The following is an 18,511-nucleotide window of genomic DNA, read 5'->3' as shown; positions in this document are numbered from 1 at the left end:
GCGTGAGGTCTGTGATGGTGGAGGGAATTGTAGCGACCCCAGCCATTCCTGTTTGGGACCGGCGTCAGGACAGGCGTCAGGACAGGAGGGTCTTGGAGAGGATGCAATAAAAACCAATGGTTTGAAATGAGAATGTCTGTTGCTGCTTCGTGCTGCATGTGCTTGTTGTGAGTGCAGGTTGTGGTAGCAACTGACTTTTAAAGGTGTGTGTGTGTGTGTGTGTGGTCTGTGGGAGCATATGCTCACCTGTGTGTACGGTGACCAGAAGAGGACACCAGCAGGAATCTTCCTTCATTGCTGTTTCTTTGAGGCAGGATACCTCCCCAAACCTGTGAGTTGTACTAGAAGCCAGTAAGCCCCGGTCATCCTCAGATCTCTGTCCTGATCCAAGCTGGTTTACAGGTGTCTCAAGACCACCCAGCTATTTCTGCAGGTGCTGGGATCTAAACTCTGTTTTTATGATGGAGGATCAAGTTCAACCACCGCTCCAGCTGCCGACCACCAATCCTATAGCCGTAGGGGTGCTCAGTTTACTGAGATCCAAAGTTTCTAAATGGGCCTGGTAGCGAGTTGAGCCGTTTACCTGTAAACGTGTACTTAAGGCTCTCCATAGCTCCGGCAGGTGCTCTTGCTGCATTAAACATGGGGACACCGAGACTCACAAAAGAGTTAGGGTACTTGCCTGAGGTCAAGTGGAGTTGGCAGGATTAAAATCCCATTTAGTGCAAAGGGCGAATGCTCAGCCTTCACCCCCTTCATCAGTGCTGTGCTCATCTGACAAATGTGAGAGCAGATGCTCTCTGCCAGGAACTGTTCTAGGCACGGAGGTGCAGAACAGCCCAAAGAACGGAGCAAAGGAGAGCCCTGCTCTCTCGGATCTCGTAGGGGTCAGCTGCCAAATAAGCTAAGTAAAATAGGTGATATATTTTGAGAAATGCTAGGGAAAAAATGACAAAGGGTGAGATTAAATTTTTAAAAGGTGTTTACTTTTTATTTGTTTAGTGGCTTTTTTTTTTTTGAGACAGAGCTTCCTATGTAGCTATGGCTGTCCTAGAACTCTCTCTGTAGACCAGGCTGGCCTCAAACTCACAGAGATTCACCTGGCTCTGCCTTATAAGTGCTTGGATTAAAGGCATGCACTACAATGCCTGGCCTTTTTTAAATGATTTATTTATTTGATTTTTTTTTTAAACACAAGGTTTCTCTGTGTAACCGCTCCCACTGTCCTAGAACTTGCTCTGTAGACCAGGATGACCTCAAACTCACAGAGATCCTCCTGCCTCTGCCTTCAAAGTGCTGGATTCAATGCATACACCACTATGCCCAGCTTGGCCCTTATTTTTTATTTTTAATTGTGTGCTTGTGTGTATGTCTCTCTGTGTGTACATGTGCATGTGAGTGCAGGTGCCTGCAGAGGCAAGAAAAGGACATCAGATGCACTGGAGGTATACTTGCAGGAAGTTATGAGCTACCGGTGTGGGTACTGGGAACTGAACTCAGGTCCTCTGCAAGAGCAATATATAGAGCAATATATGCTCTTAACCACTGAGCAATCTCTCTAGCCCCAAGATTAGATTTTAGTAGGGAAGGACTTTGGAAAGAAAGAGGGAACACTGTGAAGGAGACAAAGGAAGCATTCATATGCCTATCTAAAGGGAAAGTATTCCCAGCAGTGGTAGAGGGGGTGGGTGAGGAGCTAGGGAAAGGTGTGTGCATGGGAATTTTCAAGGGTGGGTACAAAGTCTCTGAGATTTCTTGCTGTGTTTGAGGAAATAGCAAGGACACTTGAGTGGTTGGAGAGTCTTCGGAGGGAAGCCAGAGGGAGCAGGTATGGAGGAGCCGTTGTCACTAAGCTGATGAGCCACATATCCCACTTGGGTTTTTGCAGGGCCAGTGTAGTGGCGCACACCTGTGATCCCAACATTCGGGAGAAGGAGGCAGAAAAACCAAGAGTTCAAGGTCAACATTGACTATGTGCTGAGTATGAGGCCAGCTGGGCTTTTAAGAGACCTTCTACAGGCTATGATATATCATATATACTATACTGTACTATACTATACTATACTATACTATACTATACTATACTATACTATACTGAGGGACCTATTAGAAGGCCAAACAAACCAGACAGAGAAGGAATTGAGCTAGACTGGCATTGGAGGGCAGCTGGGCAGTGTATAGCTCATGTGTTGAGTGCTTAGAAGGCCCCCCAAGTCTCTATATTTGGGGTGGTAGAGAATGCTCTAGAATTCTCAAGAAAATGAAAAAGTGGCTAAGACCACCTGCTGGTTGAAATGAGGATCTTAAAATATTGGTTGGCAGTAGGGAGGCTGGGTACATCACTTGGTAGAGTGCTTGCTTAGTATACTAGAGCCCCAGGTTCGTTCCTAGCACCAAATAAACCAGGCATGAATCCAGCGCTGAGGAGGTATAGGCTGGAGGACTGGAAGTTCAAGATCATCTTTGGCTAGGTAGCGAGACTAAAGCCAGTCTTACCTACATGAGATTGTCTTTTTTAAAAAAAAAGGCATTCTATGGAAGTGGCCTGGGGTCAGACTAGAGAAGAGGAGTCAGGATGGGTGGGATATATGGGTGGGATATGGAACTCCCTTTTCCAGAGAGTTCTGAGCTATATAGCTTGCCATTAGTGTGGGTTCTGAGCATTTATAGTACCCAGGATAGTCCTATTGCCTCTTTGCTACACATGTTATCTGAGGTTTTCTAGTCAGATGACAAATTACATGTTTGTCTTACTTATTAAATTGATTACTGATAGTATTTGTACCCAGAGTTCAAAACATAAAATTTCTCAAGAGACTCAAAAACAGGGCGGAGGGAAGTGCTCAGTCCACAACACAGCGTCAGTAACAGCTGATAAATAGCCAAGAGCGTTTGCTATGACATGCGCACACAGCATTTAGATGCAAAGCATTTGCTCCATTCTTCGATTTAATCAACATTTAGTGAGGGCTTCTCTGTGCCAGGTGCCATAGTGCATATCAAGAATGTAGAGATGAATATGTAGGGCTTGAGTCTACATCTGGGGCATTAATCAGGCTCTGAAGCTTGCCTCATCCCAGGTAGTCTCACACGCGAGTTATTGGGCTCACTTGGCAAGTTACAGGACTGAGTGCTTGGAAGGGAAATTGATTTGTGTAAGATCAACATGGGTTTGTGTTCAGGGCTTCTGATTAGGTCCAGTCTCATTTCTAGGGCTGTGTCCGGGCACCTTCCCTCAACATCTCTAAAGTGGGGAAGACGGCTCAGTGGTTAAAGGAATTGCCACAAGCCTGAGACCAGAGTCTGTGTCCTCATGACACACAGCAATGCCAGGTGTGCATCTTGGCTCGCTTGCAGTTCCAGCCTCAGAAGGCAGAGATGGGATCCCCAGAACGATACCAAGGTTAGCCACATCTTCAGTTCTGTGTTTGCCTGAGAGGCCTGCCTCAGTGTAGAAGAGCAATGGAGGCTGACTCCTGATCCCAGCTCTGGCTTCCACAACATGCACATGAGTATACACACCCACACATATTTAAAAAAAAACCTCATAAACACGTACATACATACTACAAACACACACAAGACATGGGGAAAAATAAAGCATTGTAAATATGGGTCCCTCACCCTCTTTTCAGCTAAGGCGATGTGGAAGAGGAAGAACCCCTGTCCCAGGAGGACACTCTTAGTCATTCACTGGTCCTCAGGGAAGGACTTTGTCCCGAAGGACTTGTTCTTACATCTTGGTTCTCACGTGTAACCTTGGACTAGGAAGGGAATGAATCCCATCCACGGTTCCATTTTAGCCTGAGCCACAGTGGGCTCTCAGACAACTATTTCACATCTCTGGGCCTCGGTTTCCCTCTTAAGATATTGAGCTGTTGCTCTAAGGAATGGAGGTGATGGCGTAGGGTGGGTGGGCAAAGCCCTCGGGGTGCTGGTGATGAGCTCTGGCAATGGTTTCCTGACCCTCCTCGTGGCTCTGACCAACTCCGGGGAAAAGTGAAGAGGTGGCCTAGGCTGGCCCTTGTTTCTATGGTTCCTATAGATAATTTTCCCTTGGACTTCTGGACTTCTTCAGGGGAGTGTCCTGGGGCTTCCCCCAGACTGAGGACAGCAGTTTGCTTCTCCTCTGTTCTTTTCCAGCCTCCACCCCCAGAGGCCCTCTAGCCAGTGCTGGCTATTTATAGCACCTCCTAGGGACCTGAATTCCTCCCTGGTCCCTGGCTCTCCTTTCCAAATCAGGCCAGTTTCTCTGGCAGGCCCAGAGTGCATCAGCTAATCTGGGGGGAGGGGGAAGGTGCCAGGAAGCTGGCTTCTCTCCATGCAGTGACCCCTATACTCTTCTTCGGGGCTAGCACACCCTGTCCTCTCTGAAGCCTGTGGAGGGACAGGTCTATCAGTCCTCTTTCTGCACAGCAGGGCATTTGATTCAAGGTCACACGAGGAGTTTAGTGGGGCGCTGAGATTTGGTGCCAGCCAAGGCTTTTCCCACTATGTCATGATGCCTGGAATTCAGTAAACACCGAGTGATGGCATTCACACTCCCTGGCGGCTAGCCTGGCACTCCCTGAGCATGTGCAGATGAACTAGCTTATTCCTCGCCAGGATATTTCCTGCGCTCTTGTTTTGGGTGCCTGTTTTACTGACAAGGAAACTGAGTCCTGGAGGTTGAGATGGTACCTCTAGGGAAGGCAGAACTCTTGGCTTCCAGAGCCATGCTCTTAGCCTTTTTCAGTCAGTTACCCCCCGCTGCCAGGCCCTCAGGCCAGCTGAGGAATGTGGTGGCAGGAGAGAAACGGGGGAGCTGGAAAGTTCAGGGGGTTCCTGCTCAGAAAGCATGCTCTGAGACATATTTGGCACTGAGTAGCAGGGTGTGTTGGGGTTACAGGTATGGAGACACCCCACAGTTTGGATAGAAACCAAAAGGGGGACACTGTTGGCCTGTCTCCATGGACTCTTCTGCTAGTGGCATGGCTTGAAAGAGCTGGTTACACTGAGGAAAAGGTGCAGACTTCCCTCCATGGCTCACATTCAGAAAACACTCAGGGTTCTTCTGGTGGCTGAGGAGTGGCCAGAGCCAGGCACGGACCTCTGTTCACTGGGTCTTGGAGGCATATAGAGCTGCTGTCACTAGGAAGGGAAGCGGCCAGCAGAGGGGCAGGCGGAAAATAGAAACCCCATCAGGGGAAACTTTAAATTCTTACTCTGTGAAAGAAGATACTGCAGGAGTGTGTTGACAGAGCGTGTGTTTTATGTGTGGGGACAGCTGGGACCCTAACAGCGTGTTGCCCAGAGACTCGGTCCAGGCGTGTTGCCCCTCTGGTCACTACTGAGACAAGAAACACAAACAACCGGCCGGGCTGGGCACCAGACACCCCCTGGCGGGCAGGAGCCTGTCTTCTCTGGTAACCGCTCTGTTGACATAAACACGAGGCTTCCAAGGCTTTGAGCTGGGGACAGGGGTGGAAGGCCAAGGGTCTCCCAGAGTCTGAGGCTGGGCCTGGGGAAGAGACCAAAATCACAAGTGCAGGCTGGGTGTGTGTTCTGCTGCACAAAACACAATAGTTGCCTTATCTTGAGGAGAACACTGTCTTGGGCAAACAGGGGCAGTGGAGGACTGGTCCTGGTCACCATGGTCTTCCATTTGGGTGGCCACTCCTGGCACCACTCAAGCTGCCTGGCATTGCCCAGCTGGAGTCTTTGAGGAAAGTGATCTGATAAGAAATGTCCATTAGAGCAACTAAGAGTGCCCTCTTCAAAGGGTGCTTGTAAGGCCAACAGTGACCACCTGGAAGAAGCCAGGAGCTTAACAACCAACATTTGGGCAGAGAATTTAGCCTTTAGTGGGAGAAAGATTTTAGAATAGATGCAGGTAGAAAGGGCTTGGGCCTTTCCTGGTGCTCCTCTGCGCACTGGTTCCTACATGGAGTGGAGGACTCAGCAGTCTAACCCTAAACAATGATTGGGGCCCCGAGGAGATGCCTCTGAGGTAGCAGAGCCAACGTGGAGCCTTTCTGCTTTTGTGCTATGAGAGGTAACTTGAATGTAGAATATAATGAATGTTTTCAAAATTAGGCTTCTGAAAAAAAAGTCGTCCTGGGTTGCAGAAGTGGCTCTGTTAGGAACACATACTATTGCAGGGGACCCCAGTTCAGTTGCCAGCACCAGCACCCACGCCAGGGTGTGGAACTCCAGTTCCAGGGGATGTAGATCTCTGGCCTCCAAGAGAACTGGCATTTACACACACATACGTAATTTAAAACCAAATTTTTAAAAAGTTATCTTTTTATTTCTCAATTGGGGATCCCTGTAGGACATGTGAGAGAAGAGACCCTTGCGCCTTGGCTCCCACTCAAGGGCCTGCCCTCACTGCTAAAGAACCTGAAGCCCCAGCACTTGGTCGAGCGCTCACCTCGCTTACAGGAAGGCCTGGACTCCATGCCCTGCACCACATAAGCTCACGAGGTGGTTCACTCCTAGTCCAGCACCCTGGAGGTGGCAGTAGGCGGGTCAACAGTTTAAGGTCATCCTTGACCACACAGCATATTTGCAGCAGTCTAGGCTGTGGGAGACCTTGGGGCTGCCGAGATAGCCCAGTGGGTAAAGGCAATTGCCACCAAGCTTGGTGACATGAGTTTGATTGTCATGATCTCCTTAGCACATGCTCAGCTCTGCACGTGAATCAAGGGTGAGAATTGGCCAGCACCAGTAACAGAAGAGAGAGAGAGAGAGAGAGAGAGAGAGAGAGAGAGAGAGAGGAAGGGCTAGGCAGGTTCTTCCTTTCCTTTTGTATAAACACTCTTTTTTAATAGTGAAGACAGAGACTGCAGACAGCTTAGCTGGTAGGGTGCTTGCCTAACATACATGAAGCCTGGGGTTCCACCCTCATGGCTGCATAATCCAAGCCTGGTGGGCCATGAGTCTGCAATCCCAGCACTGGGAAAGTGGAGGCAAGAGGGTCAGGAGTTCAAGGTCATCCTTCTACCCTGGACTACATAGAGAGATCAGGGCTACCCTATAGTACATGAGCTCCTGCCTCAACACGTAGACACACACACACATACACACATACAGAGACACACACACACAGAGACACATGCACACACAGACACACACACACACATACAGAGACACATGCACATATAGACACACACAGACAGATGCAGATACACACACATACACATAGATATACATACACAGACACACACATGGACACACACAGATACACATAAACACGCAGACACACACAGACAGAGGCAGATACAGACACAAAGACAGACACACACACGGACACACACACACACACACACACTGGCCTTTTTCTTACCTTTCTGTTAGGGGTTGAATATAGAATGTTGCCTGTAGTCTCCCCGTTGAACTCTTGGTCTCCAGCAGGTGGTGCTGCTTGGGGAGGTTCTGGAAACTTGAGGAAGCAGGGCCTAATTGAGGGGGGGGAAGAGGTGACTGGAGGTTGCCTGTGAAGGCTCTACCTGGTCCTTGATTCTTTCTCTCTCTGCCCCTGTTCATCGTGAAGAGAAGAAGTCTGCTGTCACATGTTCCCACCCATGCTATTCTGCCCAGGAACTGATGGCAAGGACCCCCAGAAGCTGTTAGTGAAAACACACCTCCCTCTTCCAGTTGTTGGTCATAGCAGTGAGAACACCAACTGGAAATACTTCCGGCCAGTTGTAACACAGCTGCAGACACGGCAGAGACAGATCAGGAATGTCCCAAACTGTACACTATCCATTTGTGTATTTCTGAAGATTTTTATCTATGTGTCTGTCTGTCTGTTAATATTCATATCACATACATGTGGGAGCCAGAAGAGTGTATCAGTTAACCCTGAGCTGGCATTACAGCTGATTGGGAGCCATTATATGTGGGTGCTGGGAGCTACCCCCAGTTTTCTGCAAGGGCATCAAGTGCTCTTAGTGGCTGAACCATCTCCCCAGTCCACTTTGTATATTTTATATTGTTTTCCTATAGATTAGGATGTCCATCAGGACCCAGACCATTTTTTTGTGTGTTTTCTTTTGTTTTGCTTTTTGTTTTTTTGGTGCAAAATCTAGCAACAGAGTCCTCAAAAGGTGATAAATTCCAACTGAGCTTCCATAGCAGGTTAGGTATCCAAAACCAGAGCATCTAGACCCCAGATTTGTGTCTTCCTGTAGCACAATTAATAAAAACCCAGAGACAGAAACTGGGGTTCAACCTGAAGATCAGAAAAGCAAAACAGTCAGCCACTGGCTCTTACCTCTACCTCAGTCCGAAATGGCGATGCTGCCTCCAGGAATTTCAGAATGAGACTGTCTGTGAGCTGTCCGCTCCTGTCTTATATTCCTCTCTAGGGCTGGGATTAAAGGCATGCACCACTACTGCCTGTTTCTATGGCAAACTAGTGTGGCTACTGGGATTAAAGGTGTGTGTCACCACTGCCTGGTCTGTAAGGCTGACAGGTGAGGCTGTTTTATTCTCTGAACTTCAGGCAAGCTTTATTTATTAAAATACGAAAGAAATGCCACTACATCTTCTGCCTGTTCTGAGTTAGATCATAGGTGTGCTGCATCTTGGAGGGCCAACGTGATATCTATACTAGCAAATATTGTGATGTCTGTGTGAGACGATGTTGGTGACCACAAGGGCAAGCCATTCCCAGCTATTCACTTGTCCAGGGTCGCTCTGTGAGAATGGAGCTGGGATAAGAGCCATTGTTTTGGTCTGGTGAGGTGGCTCAGTGAGTAAAGCTGCTTCCACCAAATCTGACGACCCTACTTCTATATCCAAAACCCACACTGTGGGAGGAGGGGATCAACTCTCAAAGTTACTCCCTGACCCCTGCAAGCATCCCAAATACATAAAGAAGTGTAATGAAATATTTTTAAAAAATTAAAAACGTAATGTTTTTCCCAGGCCTACTCTCTGTCAATCAGTGTTTCTAGCTAAGTTTTATGTTTGGTTGCTATCATTGGGAAGCCTGCTCTTTTCTGAAGGGAACCAAGGAGCAGTAGATCTGGGGAGAGGAGAGGTGGGGAGGGACTGGGAGGAGTGGAGGGAGAGAAGGCTGTGTTGTATGAGAGAAGAATAAATAAAAAGAAAACAAAACCAAAACCAAAACTAACTATTTTTTTTCCATTTTAATTACATGTGTGTGTGTGTACACGCATGTGTGTATGTGTGTGGGCATGTTGTCACGGTGTACATGTGGAGGTCAGAGGACAAGCTGTGGGAGTCAGTTCTTTCCTTCTACCATGTGGGCCTGAGACTCAAACTCAGGTCACGGAACTCGGCAGCAATCGTCTTTACCTGAGCCATGACACTGGCCTGATTTAAAGCCGGTTTGAAAAGTTACACGTGGGACTGGACAGATGCCTCAAGCCACTGAAAGTGCTTACGCTCTTGCGGAGGATCCAAATTCAGTTTCTGGCATGCATGGCAGGTGTCTCCCAACCACCTGTAATTTCAATTCCCAGAGATCCAGAGCTTCCATGGGCACCTGCATGCAAGTGGTGTGCTTGAACTCACACAGGTACACACACATATGCGTACATTCAAATCAATAGCTCTTTAATAAGTTACATGTATAATAAAGCAACAAGCAAAACAAAGTTGTTTGATTTTCAGTGCCTTGGGTGGGATTTTCCTGGCCTCATGCTAGGCAGGTCCTCACTACTGAGCTAGCCCCAGTCCTGGTTTTAATAGCTCTCCTGGCATACAGACAAACCACACAAATGTAGACCATCCAAAGCCAGCCATTTTGGTCCTGACAGTCAGACTGGCTCCCCAGTCTAAGGGGGTGACTCTTGAGGAGCTGACTCCTGGCTGTTAGGAGGTTTGGGAAGTCCAGCGGGGGCCTCTGAGCAGCCTGGCGCAGTAGCTAAACTCTGGCTGCTTATTAAATGGTGCTTCCTGAGTTCTGTGCTAGAGAGACAGGCATCGATTGAATCCTCTCCCTGCGCCTCACTCTCTTTCCCCCATCGTTCCATTCGCTCTTCTCCTCTAAGCCGCGAGATCCCAGTTTTACAGATGAGAGTGTGAAGGCCGGCTGCTGCGAAGTCATGCTGGCCAAGTTAATGAACGATCGAGCTGGATTCCGAGTATTAATTAGCTTCCATCACCTGAGGAAACACCTGTGAAGTCAACTTCAAAGGGGAGCAGGCCGCTTTTGGCTCTCTGCTTTGGAGGCTTCGGCGTGTGGCTGGCCAGCTCCGTTACCACGGGCCCATGGTGAAGCTGAACATCGTGGCAGCAGTGTGTGGTGGTGAAGGCCGCTTGCCTTGTGCAGGGGCGGGGAGGGAGACAGCGAGGGGCGGGAGCTCGCAGTGACCAACTCCTTCTGACTAGTTGTCCCCACTCCTGTAGTCCACAGATTAATCCATGGGTGAGGTTGAACTCCATCTGATTTCTGACTCATCGAGGACCAAGACAGTGTGAACTGCCTTCCCTGGGGAAAAAAGCCACACCTGTGTTGAGGATTGACTGATTAGGACTTCGGCCTATGGAAGGTTGGGATGGTGCAGATCCAGAGGCCAGCTATTTTGAGCTAGCCACCTTGGCGGCTGCATCTGGCCACATCCTGTGGATCAGAGGGAAATCCTTCTGGAATGTATTAAAGGGCTAATAGCTTCCCCCAAACCCGAAGCTGAGACTGTCATGGGACATCCTCTGAGACCTACAGCAGAGATGCCCATGCTCTGACCACCCGCCAGCTGGCCTTACCAGGGTCTTTGCAAATGATCATGGCTTTGTTCTGTTACTGTAAAAACCTCATGAAACTGTTACCATGTAGGAACACGGAATTAGGGGAACCTGGATCTGTGTTCCTGGTCATGCTCACTCATATATGATTCCAGGATAAACTCTTATTCCCTTTGAGTTAAGAGCTATGGGGGTTTTGTTTGCATGTGTGTTGGGACTGTGTGCTCACATGTATGTGGAGACCAGAAGGTGATGCTTGTGTTTCCTCAATCACTCTCCTACTTTACTTATTTTTTTAAAAAAGATTTACGCATTTTGTTTTATGTGTGTGAGTCTTTTGCCTGCCATGTGCGTATGTGCAATGCTTTTGTGTCTAGTTTCAGTGGTGGTCAGAAGAGGGTGTCAGATCCTTTGGAACTGTAGTTACAGATGTGAGCAGCCACGTGGGCGCTGGAAATCAAACCCACGTCCTCTGCAAGAAGAGCAAGTGTTGCTGAGCTAACTTTCCAGTTCAACTTTATTATTTTAATTAATAATTTTTTTTGAGAAAGGTGCTCACTGTGTTGACCTTTAACCTTTAACTCACAGAGATCCACCTGCTTTTGCCTTCCAAGTGCTGGCACCACAGGCATGCTCGACCACCCAGCTTCTACTGTGGCTTTTTTCTTTTCTTCTCTTCTCTTCTCTTCTCTTCTCTTCTCTTCTCTTCTCGTCTCGTCTCGTCTCGTCTCGTCTCGTCTCGTCTCTTCTTTCTTTCTTTTTTTCTTTCTCTCTCTCTTTTGTTCTTTCTTTTTCTTTTTTCTTTGCTAGGGTCTTTCTCTGACTCTTCTGCTAGGCTGGCTTGCCAGCCTCCGACATGCTTCTGCCGCTGCATCCCAGCACGGTGATTACAGAGATGCACACAGAGGTTTCATGCTCGGCTTTTCTGTGGGTGCCTGGGATCCAAGCTCAGGTCCTCATGCTTCCACAGCATGCAGTTTAGTGAAGGAGCTGGCTCCTCAGGCCCGAGGCCGGACTTGTGTATCAGTGCCTTTGCTATGAGTCAGGGGTACATTTCACAGCTAAGCCACGAGAGGCTGCCTCCAGGACAGACTGCTAGCCACTGCGCTCTACTACCCTCACTCTACATGGTGGCCTGGCTGGGCTAGAGTCCATGGCCACACCGTGGGAAGCACATTGAGTTCATAGAACTCCCGACTGCAGGAGTTAGGCTCGAAGAAGTGAGCCAGGTCCAGAACCCTTGATCTTCAGTGAGTGGAAATGGTGACGAGAGGTCAATGTGAGGATGCCAGGAGCCCACCCTCAGAGTTACAAAGTCAGGCTTGGAACTGGGGCCCCAGGAACATGCTTTTCATGAGAGCTGCAAAGTAGCCCGGTGCTCATACTTTCATTCATACCTCAGGTGGAAACTCCTTGTTGCAAGATATCTGGACCCTCCAGCCTACCATGTACAGGGGTCAAGGATATGGCCCCAGCTACTGCCTCCTACCAGGAGGACTTTGAAACAGAGGCAGAAAAAAAGGTTCTCAGCAGCTGGTCAACAGGCAAGAAACTTCCAGGAAAGCTGCAGCAATACCCTCAACACCCACTGGACTCTGTAACCTCTAGGACTCACTCTGCCACCCAAACCCACCAGCCCCATCATCCTCCCCTTGATCAATCCTCCACTGCATCAGCAGCAGCCCCTAGACAAACACTACCTACACCAGCGGGAAGAACAGCAGACCCTATAGGAACCAGGGCCACCTACACCAGCGGGAAGAACAGAGCCGCTATAGGTACCAGTGCCACCTACACCAGTTGGAATAACAGTCTCCATTTGCACAGCCACAAGCCACACCACTAGGAAGAACAGACTCCACAGGCACAAGTAAAACTCACATAAGCCAGAAGAACAGGAAGATATGCTGAATCTAGACATCCAAACCCCACAAACCTCAGCTGAGACAACCCTACTGGACCGCAGGATCAATCAGTCACCAGAACCCTTGGCCATTTAGGCCAAAAGACAATAAAGGAAACAGACAATAAAGGAACAAAAGACCATCTAACAAAAATAGCGCAAGAATCAACACCTGTACCTATACCTATCCCAACCCTAGATGGATAAACAGCAGTGTAGGAATACATGCTACAACATAAAGAGCAATATGGCACCCAGAACCCAGTGGTCCTCCAGCAGCAAGACTGGAATATCCCAATGCAGATGAAGCAAATGAAAATGACCTTACAATAACTTTATGAAGATGATAGAGGTCCTTGAGGAGAAAATGAAAAACTCCTTTAAAGAAATCAAGAAAAAGGCAAATAAAAAATTGGAAAAAAATCAATAAATCACTTAAAGAAATTCAACACAGCCAAGAAAAAGCAATTAAATAGGTAATGGAAACAGTTTAAGTCTTAAAAATTGAAACAGAGGCAACAAAGAAAACATAAACCAAGGGAATTCTAGAAATGGAAAATCTGGGTAAGTGAATAGGAATTACAGATGCACGCATCACCAAGAGAACACAAGAAGTGAAAGAGAGAATCTCAGGCATTGAAGAAAAAGTAAGAAGAGGGAGGAGAAAAAAGTGGAAAAGTCATTGAGGTGGTCTAGAAAGGAAGAGTGAAGCTTGGTCAAGGAGCCCCTGCGGCCTTACCTCTCCCTACACCTCTCAGCCCTGCCTGTGCCCCCCTCCCCTCCCCTTCACCTCTCAGTCCTGTGCTCTCCTCCCCTCCCCTTCACCTCTCAGCCCCGCCTGTGCCCCCCTCCCCTCCCCTTCACCTCTCAGTCCTGTGCTCTCCTCCCCTCCCCTTCACCTCTCAGCCCTGTATTCCCCTCCCCTCCCCTTCACCTCCCAGCCCTGTATTCCCCTCCCTCCCCTTCACCTCTCAGCCCTGCGTTCTCCTTCCCTCCCCTTCACCTCTCAGCCCTGCGCTCCCCTCCCCTTCACCTCTCAGACCTGTGCTCCCCTCCCCTCCCCTTCACCTCTCAGACCTGTGCTCCCCTCCCCTCCCCTTCACCTCCCAGCCCTGCATTCCCCTCCCCTCCCCTTCACCTCTCAGCCCTGTATTCCCCTCCCCTCCCCTTCACCTCTCAGCCCTGTATTCCCTTCCCCTCCCCTTCACCTCTCAGCCCTGTGCTCCCCTCCCCTCCCCTTCACCTCTCAGCCCTGTATTTCCCTCCCCTCCCCTTCACCTCTCAGCCCTGTATTCCCCTCCCCTCCCCTTCACCTCTCAGCCCTGCACTCCCCTCCCCTCCCCTTCACCTCTCAGCCCTGCGCTCTCCTCCCCTCCCCTTCACCTCTCAGCCCTGCACTCCCCTCCCCTTCACCTCTCAGCCCTGTGCTCCCCTCCCCTTCACCTCTCAGACCTGTGCTCCCCTCCCCTTCACCTCTCAGACCTGTGCTCCCCTCCCCTTCACCCCTCAGCACCTCCCCTTCAGCTCTTGGCACCCTGCCCTCATCTCCCTTTTACTTCTCAGCACCTTGGGGCTCACACCCCTTTTCAAATCTCTCCTAATAGTAGTGAGCAGACATTAATAACTGTAAATGAAAGAGTCCATGAAAAAAAAACAGCTGTTAGTTTACCAGAGTCATCTCCCAGGGCTTAGCATGACATGTATAATCGGTGGGAGAGCTATGTTATCCATCATTATCCATCTACATATTTTGTAACAGTGTATATACTATGCTGTACATATACCACTGCAGCGTCACCTGTGTGGAAGTCAGAGGACAATCTGTGGCATTTGATTCTCTCCTTCCACCATGTGCAGCTTGGGATCCAAATCAGCTGTCAGGTGGTCTCAGACACCTACCTGCTGAGCCAGCATGCTTCCTCCTCAGGAGTCCTTTTGACTTAGTTTTCTTTTTATGTACTGTTTCAAGAATGTTTTTTTAAAAAAACTTAAGCTGTATAGCCAAGGATGAACTTGAATTCATTTCCTGAATTCTGCTGGGGTTACAGAAATGCACCAATACTCTAGGCAAGATTCCACTTTTTATTTATTTGTTCATCTATTTGGTGTGTCGTGGGTGTGTGCACATGTATACACATGTGCATGTGTTCACATTTGTGCACATGTGTGTATGTCACAGTGCTCATGTGGAGGTCAAAGGACAACTTTTGGGATTCATTTTTTCTTGTTCACCATGTGGTCCTCAGCGATAGAAATCAGGTTTCATTCTGTCTTGGTGGGAAGGGCTTTACCTGATGAGCTACCTTGCTGGCCCAAGATTCTGTTCCTGAGATAAGTGTTGAATGCTAATCCCTGGACTGGGCTTGGGGCGGCATGAGAGAGGAGAGATGGGGGTCACCCTCCCCAGCGTGTTTTCCTACATCCGCTCGTCACTCCTACAGGGGAGGCTCCCACTCTGCAGCCCCGGACGCTGGACGCTGTGCACCCATGTCCACTTGACGTCACATCCTCAAAGTCAACAACAGGGTTTTATTACGTGTCAGAAAGCATCCTCCTGTTTTCTGTATCTCCAAAGTCTAAGGAGAGCGGCCACATCGAGTGTCTCTAGCTCTCCAACTACTGCTCCCACTTACCACCTCCCCGCTCTCCTGTTCCCTGGAGCCTCAGCTGCTCGTCTTGATGGCTAAGGCTGGTACGCTGGACACAGGCTGTCCCTCCACAGGCGGTAGGTGATGGCAGTAGTCACAGTGAGCCAGGCCAGGTAGGGCAGTAGGAGCAGAGCGGCCAGCTTATTGATCGGCTGCCAGATGAGCACCATGCTTGCCACCAGCCCGTAGAGCAGCAGCAGGTCCAGGAGGGCCTGGGAGGAAATGATGGGAGAGTGTAGCCAGGCTGTGTCAGGAACCAGGACCCTCTGCCTTTCTACAGTACTCTGACCCAGAAATCCCATCCCTGGGGCACTGTGCACACGGTAGGAATTGCATGCATGTCACTTGTTGGTCCCACTATCTGATGTGGAGTCCTGTGGTTTCATGTTCTCTTTCTCCCAGCATGGAGCATCATGTGCCTTACCAGCCCAGGGTTGTTGGCTGTCAAGAAGAGCATCAAGAAGGTCCAGCTGAGGGTGAGTTGGAAAGTGTAGAGGCCAAGCGGCAGTGCTAGGGGCCACCGGAAGCCCCCTCCCAGGTCCTTCCACACCAGGTAGGAGGCATAGCTGCAGAGACAGGGTGTTCTCTAGGATCCAGGCTCTCTGGCATAAGGCCTCTTGGCTGCCAAGGAGTACAAGTACCCTGGGCCTGGCATGTGCAAAGGTGGGTGCAAGAATCATTTGAGGGCCAACGGAGGGGCTGGAGAGATGGTTCAGCAGTTAAGAGCACTTCCTGCCCTTCCAGAGGACACACATTTGGTTCCCAGCTCCCTTGCCAGGTGATTCGTAACTTCATGTATCTGTGGCTCCAGGAAGCCCGATGCCTTCTGGTGTTCATGCTCAGCATACACACACACACACACACACACACACACACACACACACACACACGTAAAATAAAATAAATCTTGAGAGCCAAGGGGGAGCTGGTGGGAGGAATTGGGTGGGAGGGGTTGGGTGTCCTGGGAAGAAGGCTGGGAGGGTTGGAGAGGGGGGAAGCAGAGGGCTTGCTGGAATCTGGGGTATATAGGGCATTTCTGTTTGTGGGGACCCCTACCCAAAGAAAAACTATGGGGTACCATCCATCTGGAGGCCAAGGTACAGAGCAAGCTCACACACAGGGGGTTTACCTTCAACCCTGCAGGCACCAAGGTCACACACTCACCCCATGACAGAGTAGATGGTTGCCCACACAGGTAATATGACCTTGTGGGGTGGACACCACGACAGCTTCCTGTCATCCTCACACCAACCGGACGGCTCATTAGGAGTGAACATGCAAATCAGGATGGGTCCCAGGAGGGGCACACCCACAAAGACAGGCCCTTGAAGCTGCATTCACCCTAGAGAGGCAAAATCTGGGCAGGCAGAGAGAATGCTGGGATGAGCGTTCCTCTGCCCTTCTCCGAGGCCTTCAAATTTGAGGCCAGAGTTCCTCATTGGAGGTCCCCCCATCTTGAGCCCGGCTGTAGTCATGACTCCTGAACCATCTGCAGCTACCATTCCCCTGCCATTTTCTGGCATCCGTGCCTTCTGTCCCCCACATTATCCACTCACGCAGTCACTGGGGAGCACGGTTCAGCAGATGCAAAGGCTTCCTCCTCTCGTCTGACTCCTGTGAGTCGGGACCAGGTTCGATCTTTCTCTCCCAACACAGGCAGCACCTGGCCAGGCAGATAGCAAGCCTATAGAGTCTCAAGGACTGTGCCTTACCGAGGCTGACAGTGACATCCTGGAGGGAGTGGGGAAGCTTATGAGGCTTGTTCGTTGGTTCACAAGGCTGGACTTAACTGGACCATTTCTTTGATTTTCTGTCAGTGCGTTTTCTGAGGTGAATAGATGTCTGTCTGCAGCCCTCCAGGAAAACGCACATGGCAGCCACGTTCTGAGTGTGGGAGCCAGGGTTTGCTGCACCAGTTATAACCCCCAGTCGCTGCACTCATGTGCCCCAATCTTATCTCATTAGACCAGACTGGCACACTCAAGAGGCCCACCCAGGCTGGTCTGCCCAGCATCAGGCACGACCAACGGACGGCGTGGATCCCCTTCTCTGAAGCAGCTATTCTCACCTGCTCCTGACCCTTCAGGGACGTGGTCTGCGTCTCCCCATTCCCATATGTCTGGTCTGCAAGCACAGGTGTCCAGATTCTTATGGTTTGACTCTGAAGGACACAACAGCATGGTCTTTGTTGAAAAATGCCATCCCCATTTGCTGTTGCTTTCTCTGTAGGCCGTTTTCACGTGGGCCAATGTTTAGGCCCCTCCTCCAACCAAAGCCCTGGTCAGTATCAACCTTCTTACTTGCTTTTGCTATTTCAGCTTCTGTCTTAAGATCGACGGAATTTGACAGAAATAAAAATCTGATTGTTTTCTGTCCTAGAGTGACCGACAGACCCGCCCTTCCTATCACAGGTCAGGGACAAATTCTGGAAGTTTCTGGAGCAGGGCTGAGCTTCAAGCCTGTCTGCATTTTTCTATTTGGTTCTCTCTGCCTCTCATCGTCCACTTCCCACCTCCCGGTCTCAGTTATTCCTAATTTTTCATCTGGTGCTGAAGCTTCTTCATATTGACCGTTCCTATCCTCTCTTCGGTTCTCAGGACTTCCTCACTTACCTCAGGCACACACCTCCCAGGCCGGATGCCTGATGACATGTGGTGTGCACAACACAGACGAGGGTGAGGGACTGGAGAGGGTGGAGCTGGGCTCCTGCTCTTCTCCCTTTCGCAGATGAAAAGGGAGGTGGCATTGTTGGGGAGTCTATGTGACTGTTTACATGAGGGCTCCTGTCCACACACCCACACCCTGGTCTGTTAGGACTTCTGTGAGTGTGTGTGGTGTGTGAGGTGTGTGTGTGTGTGTGTGTGTGTGTGTGTGTGTGTGTGTGTGTGTGTGAGAGAGAGAGAGAGAGAGAGAGAGAGAGAGAGAGAGAGAAAGAGAGAGAGAGAGAGATTCGGGATTAAATGCACCCAGGGCTTCATGCCTGCCATCAAGTCCTCTAGTGCTGAGCGACTCCTATTTGCTCCTCTTCCCTCCTTTGGCCCCTCAGTGCCCTCTTGATACTTGGGTGTTTGGAGGAGGCCCCCTTGATGGACTGGTTCAGAGTTTGACATTGAAATTTCCACCTTCTCTAACAACCCAGCTTGAAGCCACAATCCTACGGGTCTCTGGACAATCCTACCATAGTCTCTGCTCCTGTGACCCGGCTCTGTGTCCCTGGGGATGACAGAGGCCCCCAGATGTCCCTAGGGCTCCTCTGGAACCA

The 18,511-nt window shown here is 49.8% G+C and overlaps 2 protein-coding genes across 4 annotated transcripts; both read right to left on the bottom strand.

Moving 5' to 3' along the window:
• Positions 1–9,618: 9,618 nt before the first annotated feature.
• Positions 9,619–17,253, bottom strand: Tspo2 (translocator protein 2). Of its 3 annotated transcripts, none has more exons than XR_015735424.1 (5): positions 16,806–17,253; positions 16,414–16,606; positions 15,674–15,815; positions 15,235–15,461; positions 9,619–10,444 (listed from the first exon to the last, which is right to left on the bottom strand). XR_015735424.1 is itself a non-coding variant. In XM_087897909.1 (4 exons), exons 2-4 carry the CDS (start codon positions 16,584–16,586, stop codon positions 15,285–15,287), a joined length of 492 nt encoding a protein of 163 aa, XP_087754035.1. In that variant the 5' UTR covers positions 16,587–16,606; positions 16,806–17,249; the 3' UTR covers positions 14,671–15,284. The 3 variants fall into 3 exon arrangements, 1 of the variants encoding a protein (XP_087754035.1); XR_015735423.1 differs by lacking the exon at positions 9,619–10,444 and adding an exon at positions 14,671–15,109; XM_087897909.1 differs by lacking the exon at positions 9,619–10,444 and having other exon boundaries at positions 14,671–15,461; positions 16,806–17,249.
• On the bottom strand, positions 16,810–18,000 carry LOC148119069 (uncharacterized). The gene is made up of 3 exons (XM_087897910.1): positions 17,862–18,000; positions 17,318–17,410; positions 16,810–16,980 (listed from the first exon to the last, which is right to left on the bottom strand). The coding sequence occupies exons 1-3, from the start codon at positions 17,898–17,900 to the stop codon at positions 16,810–16,812; spliced, it is 303 nt and encodes a 100-aa protein (XP_087754036.1). The 5' UTR covers positions 17,901–18,000.
• Positions 18,001–18,511: the final 511 nt, after the last annotated feature.

Source organism: Myodes glareolus, chromosome 18, assembly GCF_982192425.1.
Source record: "Myodes glareolus chromosome 18, mMyoGla1.1, whole genome shotgun sequence".
Taxonomy (NCBI): domain Eukaryota; kingdom Metazoa; phylum Chordata; class Mammalia; order Rodentia; family Cricetidae; genus Myodes; species Myodes glareolus.
Note: the sequence above shows the minus strand (reverse complement) of the source record. Positions and strands in the feature narration are given on the sequence as shown.

Coding starts and splice junctions, on each gene's coding strand:
- LOC148119069 (XM_087897910.1), bottom strand. CDS start 17,900: ATGTCATCAGGCATCCGGCCTGGGAGGTGTGTGCCTGAG. Junction 17,411..17,861: donor CTGGGAGGTGTGTGCCTGAG/GTAAGTGAGGAA, acceptor TGTGTCCTTCAG/AGTCAAACCATAAGAATCTG. Junction 16,981..17,317: donor CCCTGAAGGGTCAGGAGCAG/GTGAGAATAGCT, acceptor CACTCCCTCCAG/GATGTCACTGTCAGCCTCGG.
- Tspo2 (XM_087897909.1), bottom strand. CDS start 16,586: ATGCAGCTTCAAGGGCCTGTCTTTGTGGGTGTGCCCCTCCTGGGACCC. Junction 15,816..16,413: donor ACCATCTACTCTGTCATGGG/GTGAGTGTGTGA, acceptor CTGTCTCTGCAG/CTATGCCTCCTACCTGGTGT. Junction 15,462..15,673: donor CAGCCAACAACCCTGGGCTG/GTAAGGCACATG, acceptor ATTTCCTCCCAG/GCCCTCCTGGACCTGCTGCT.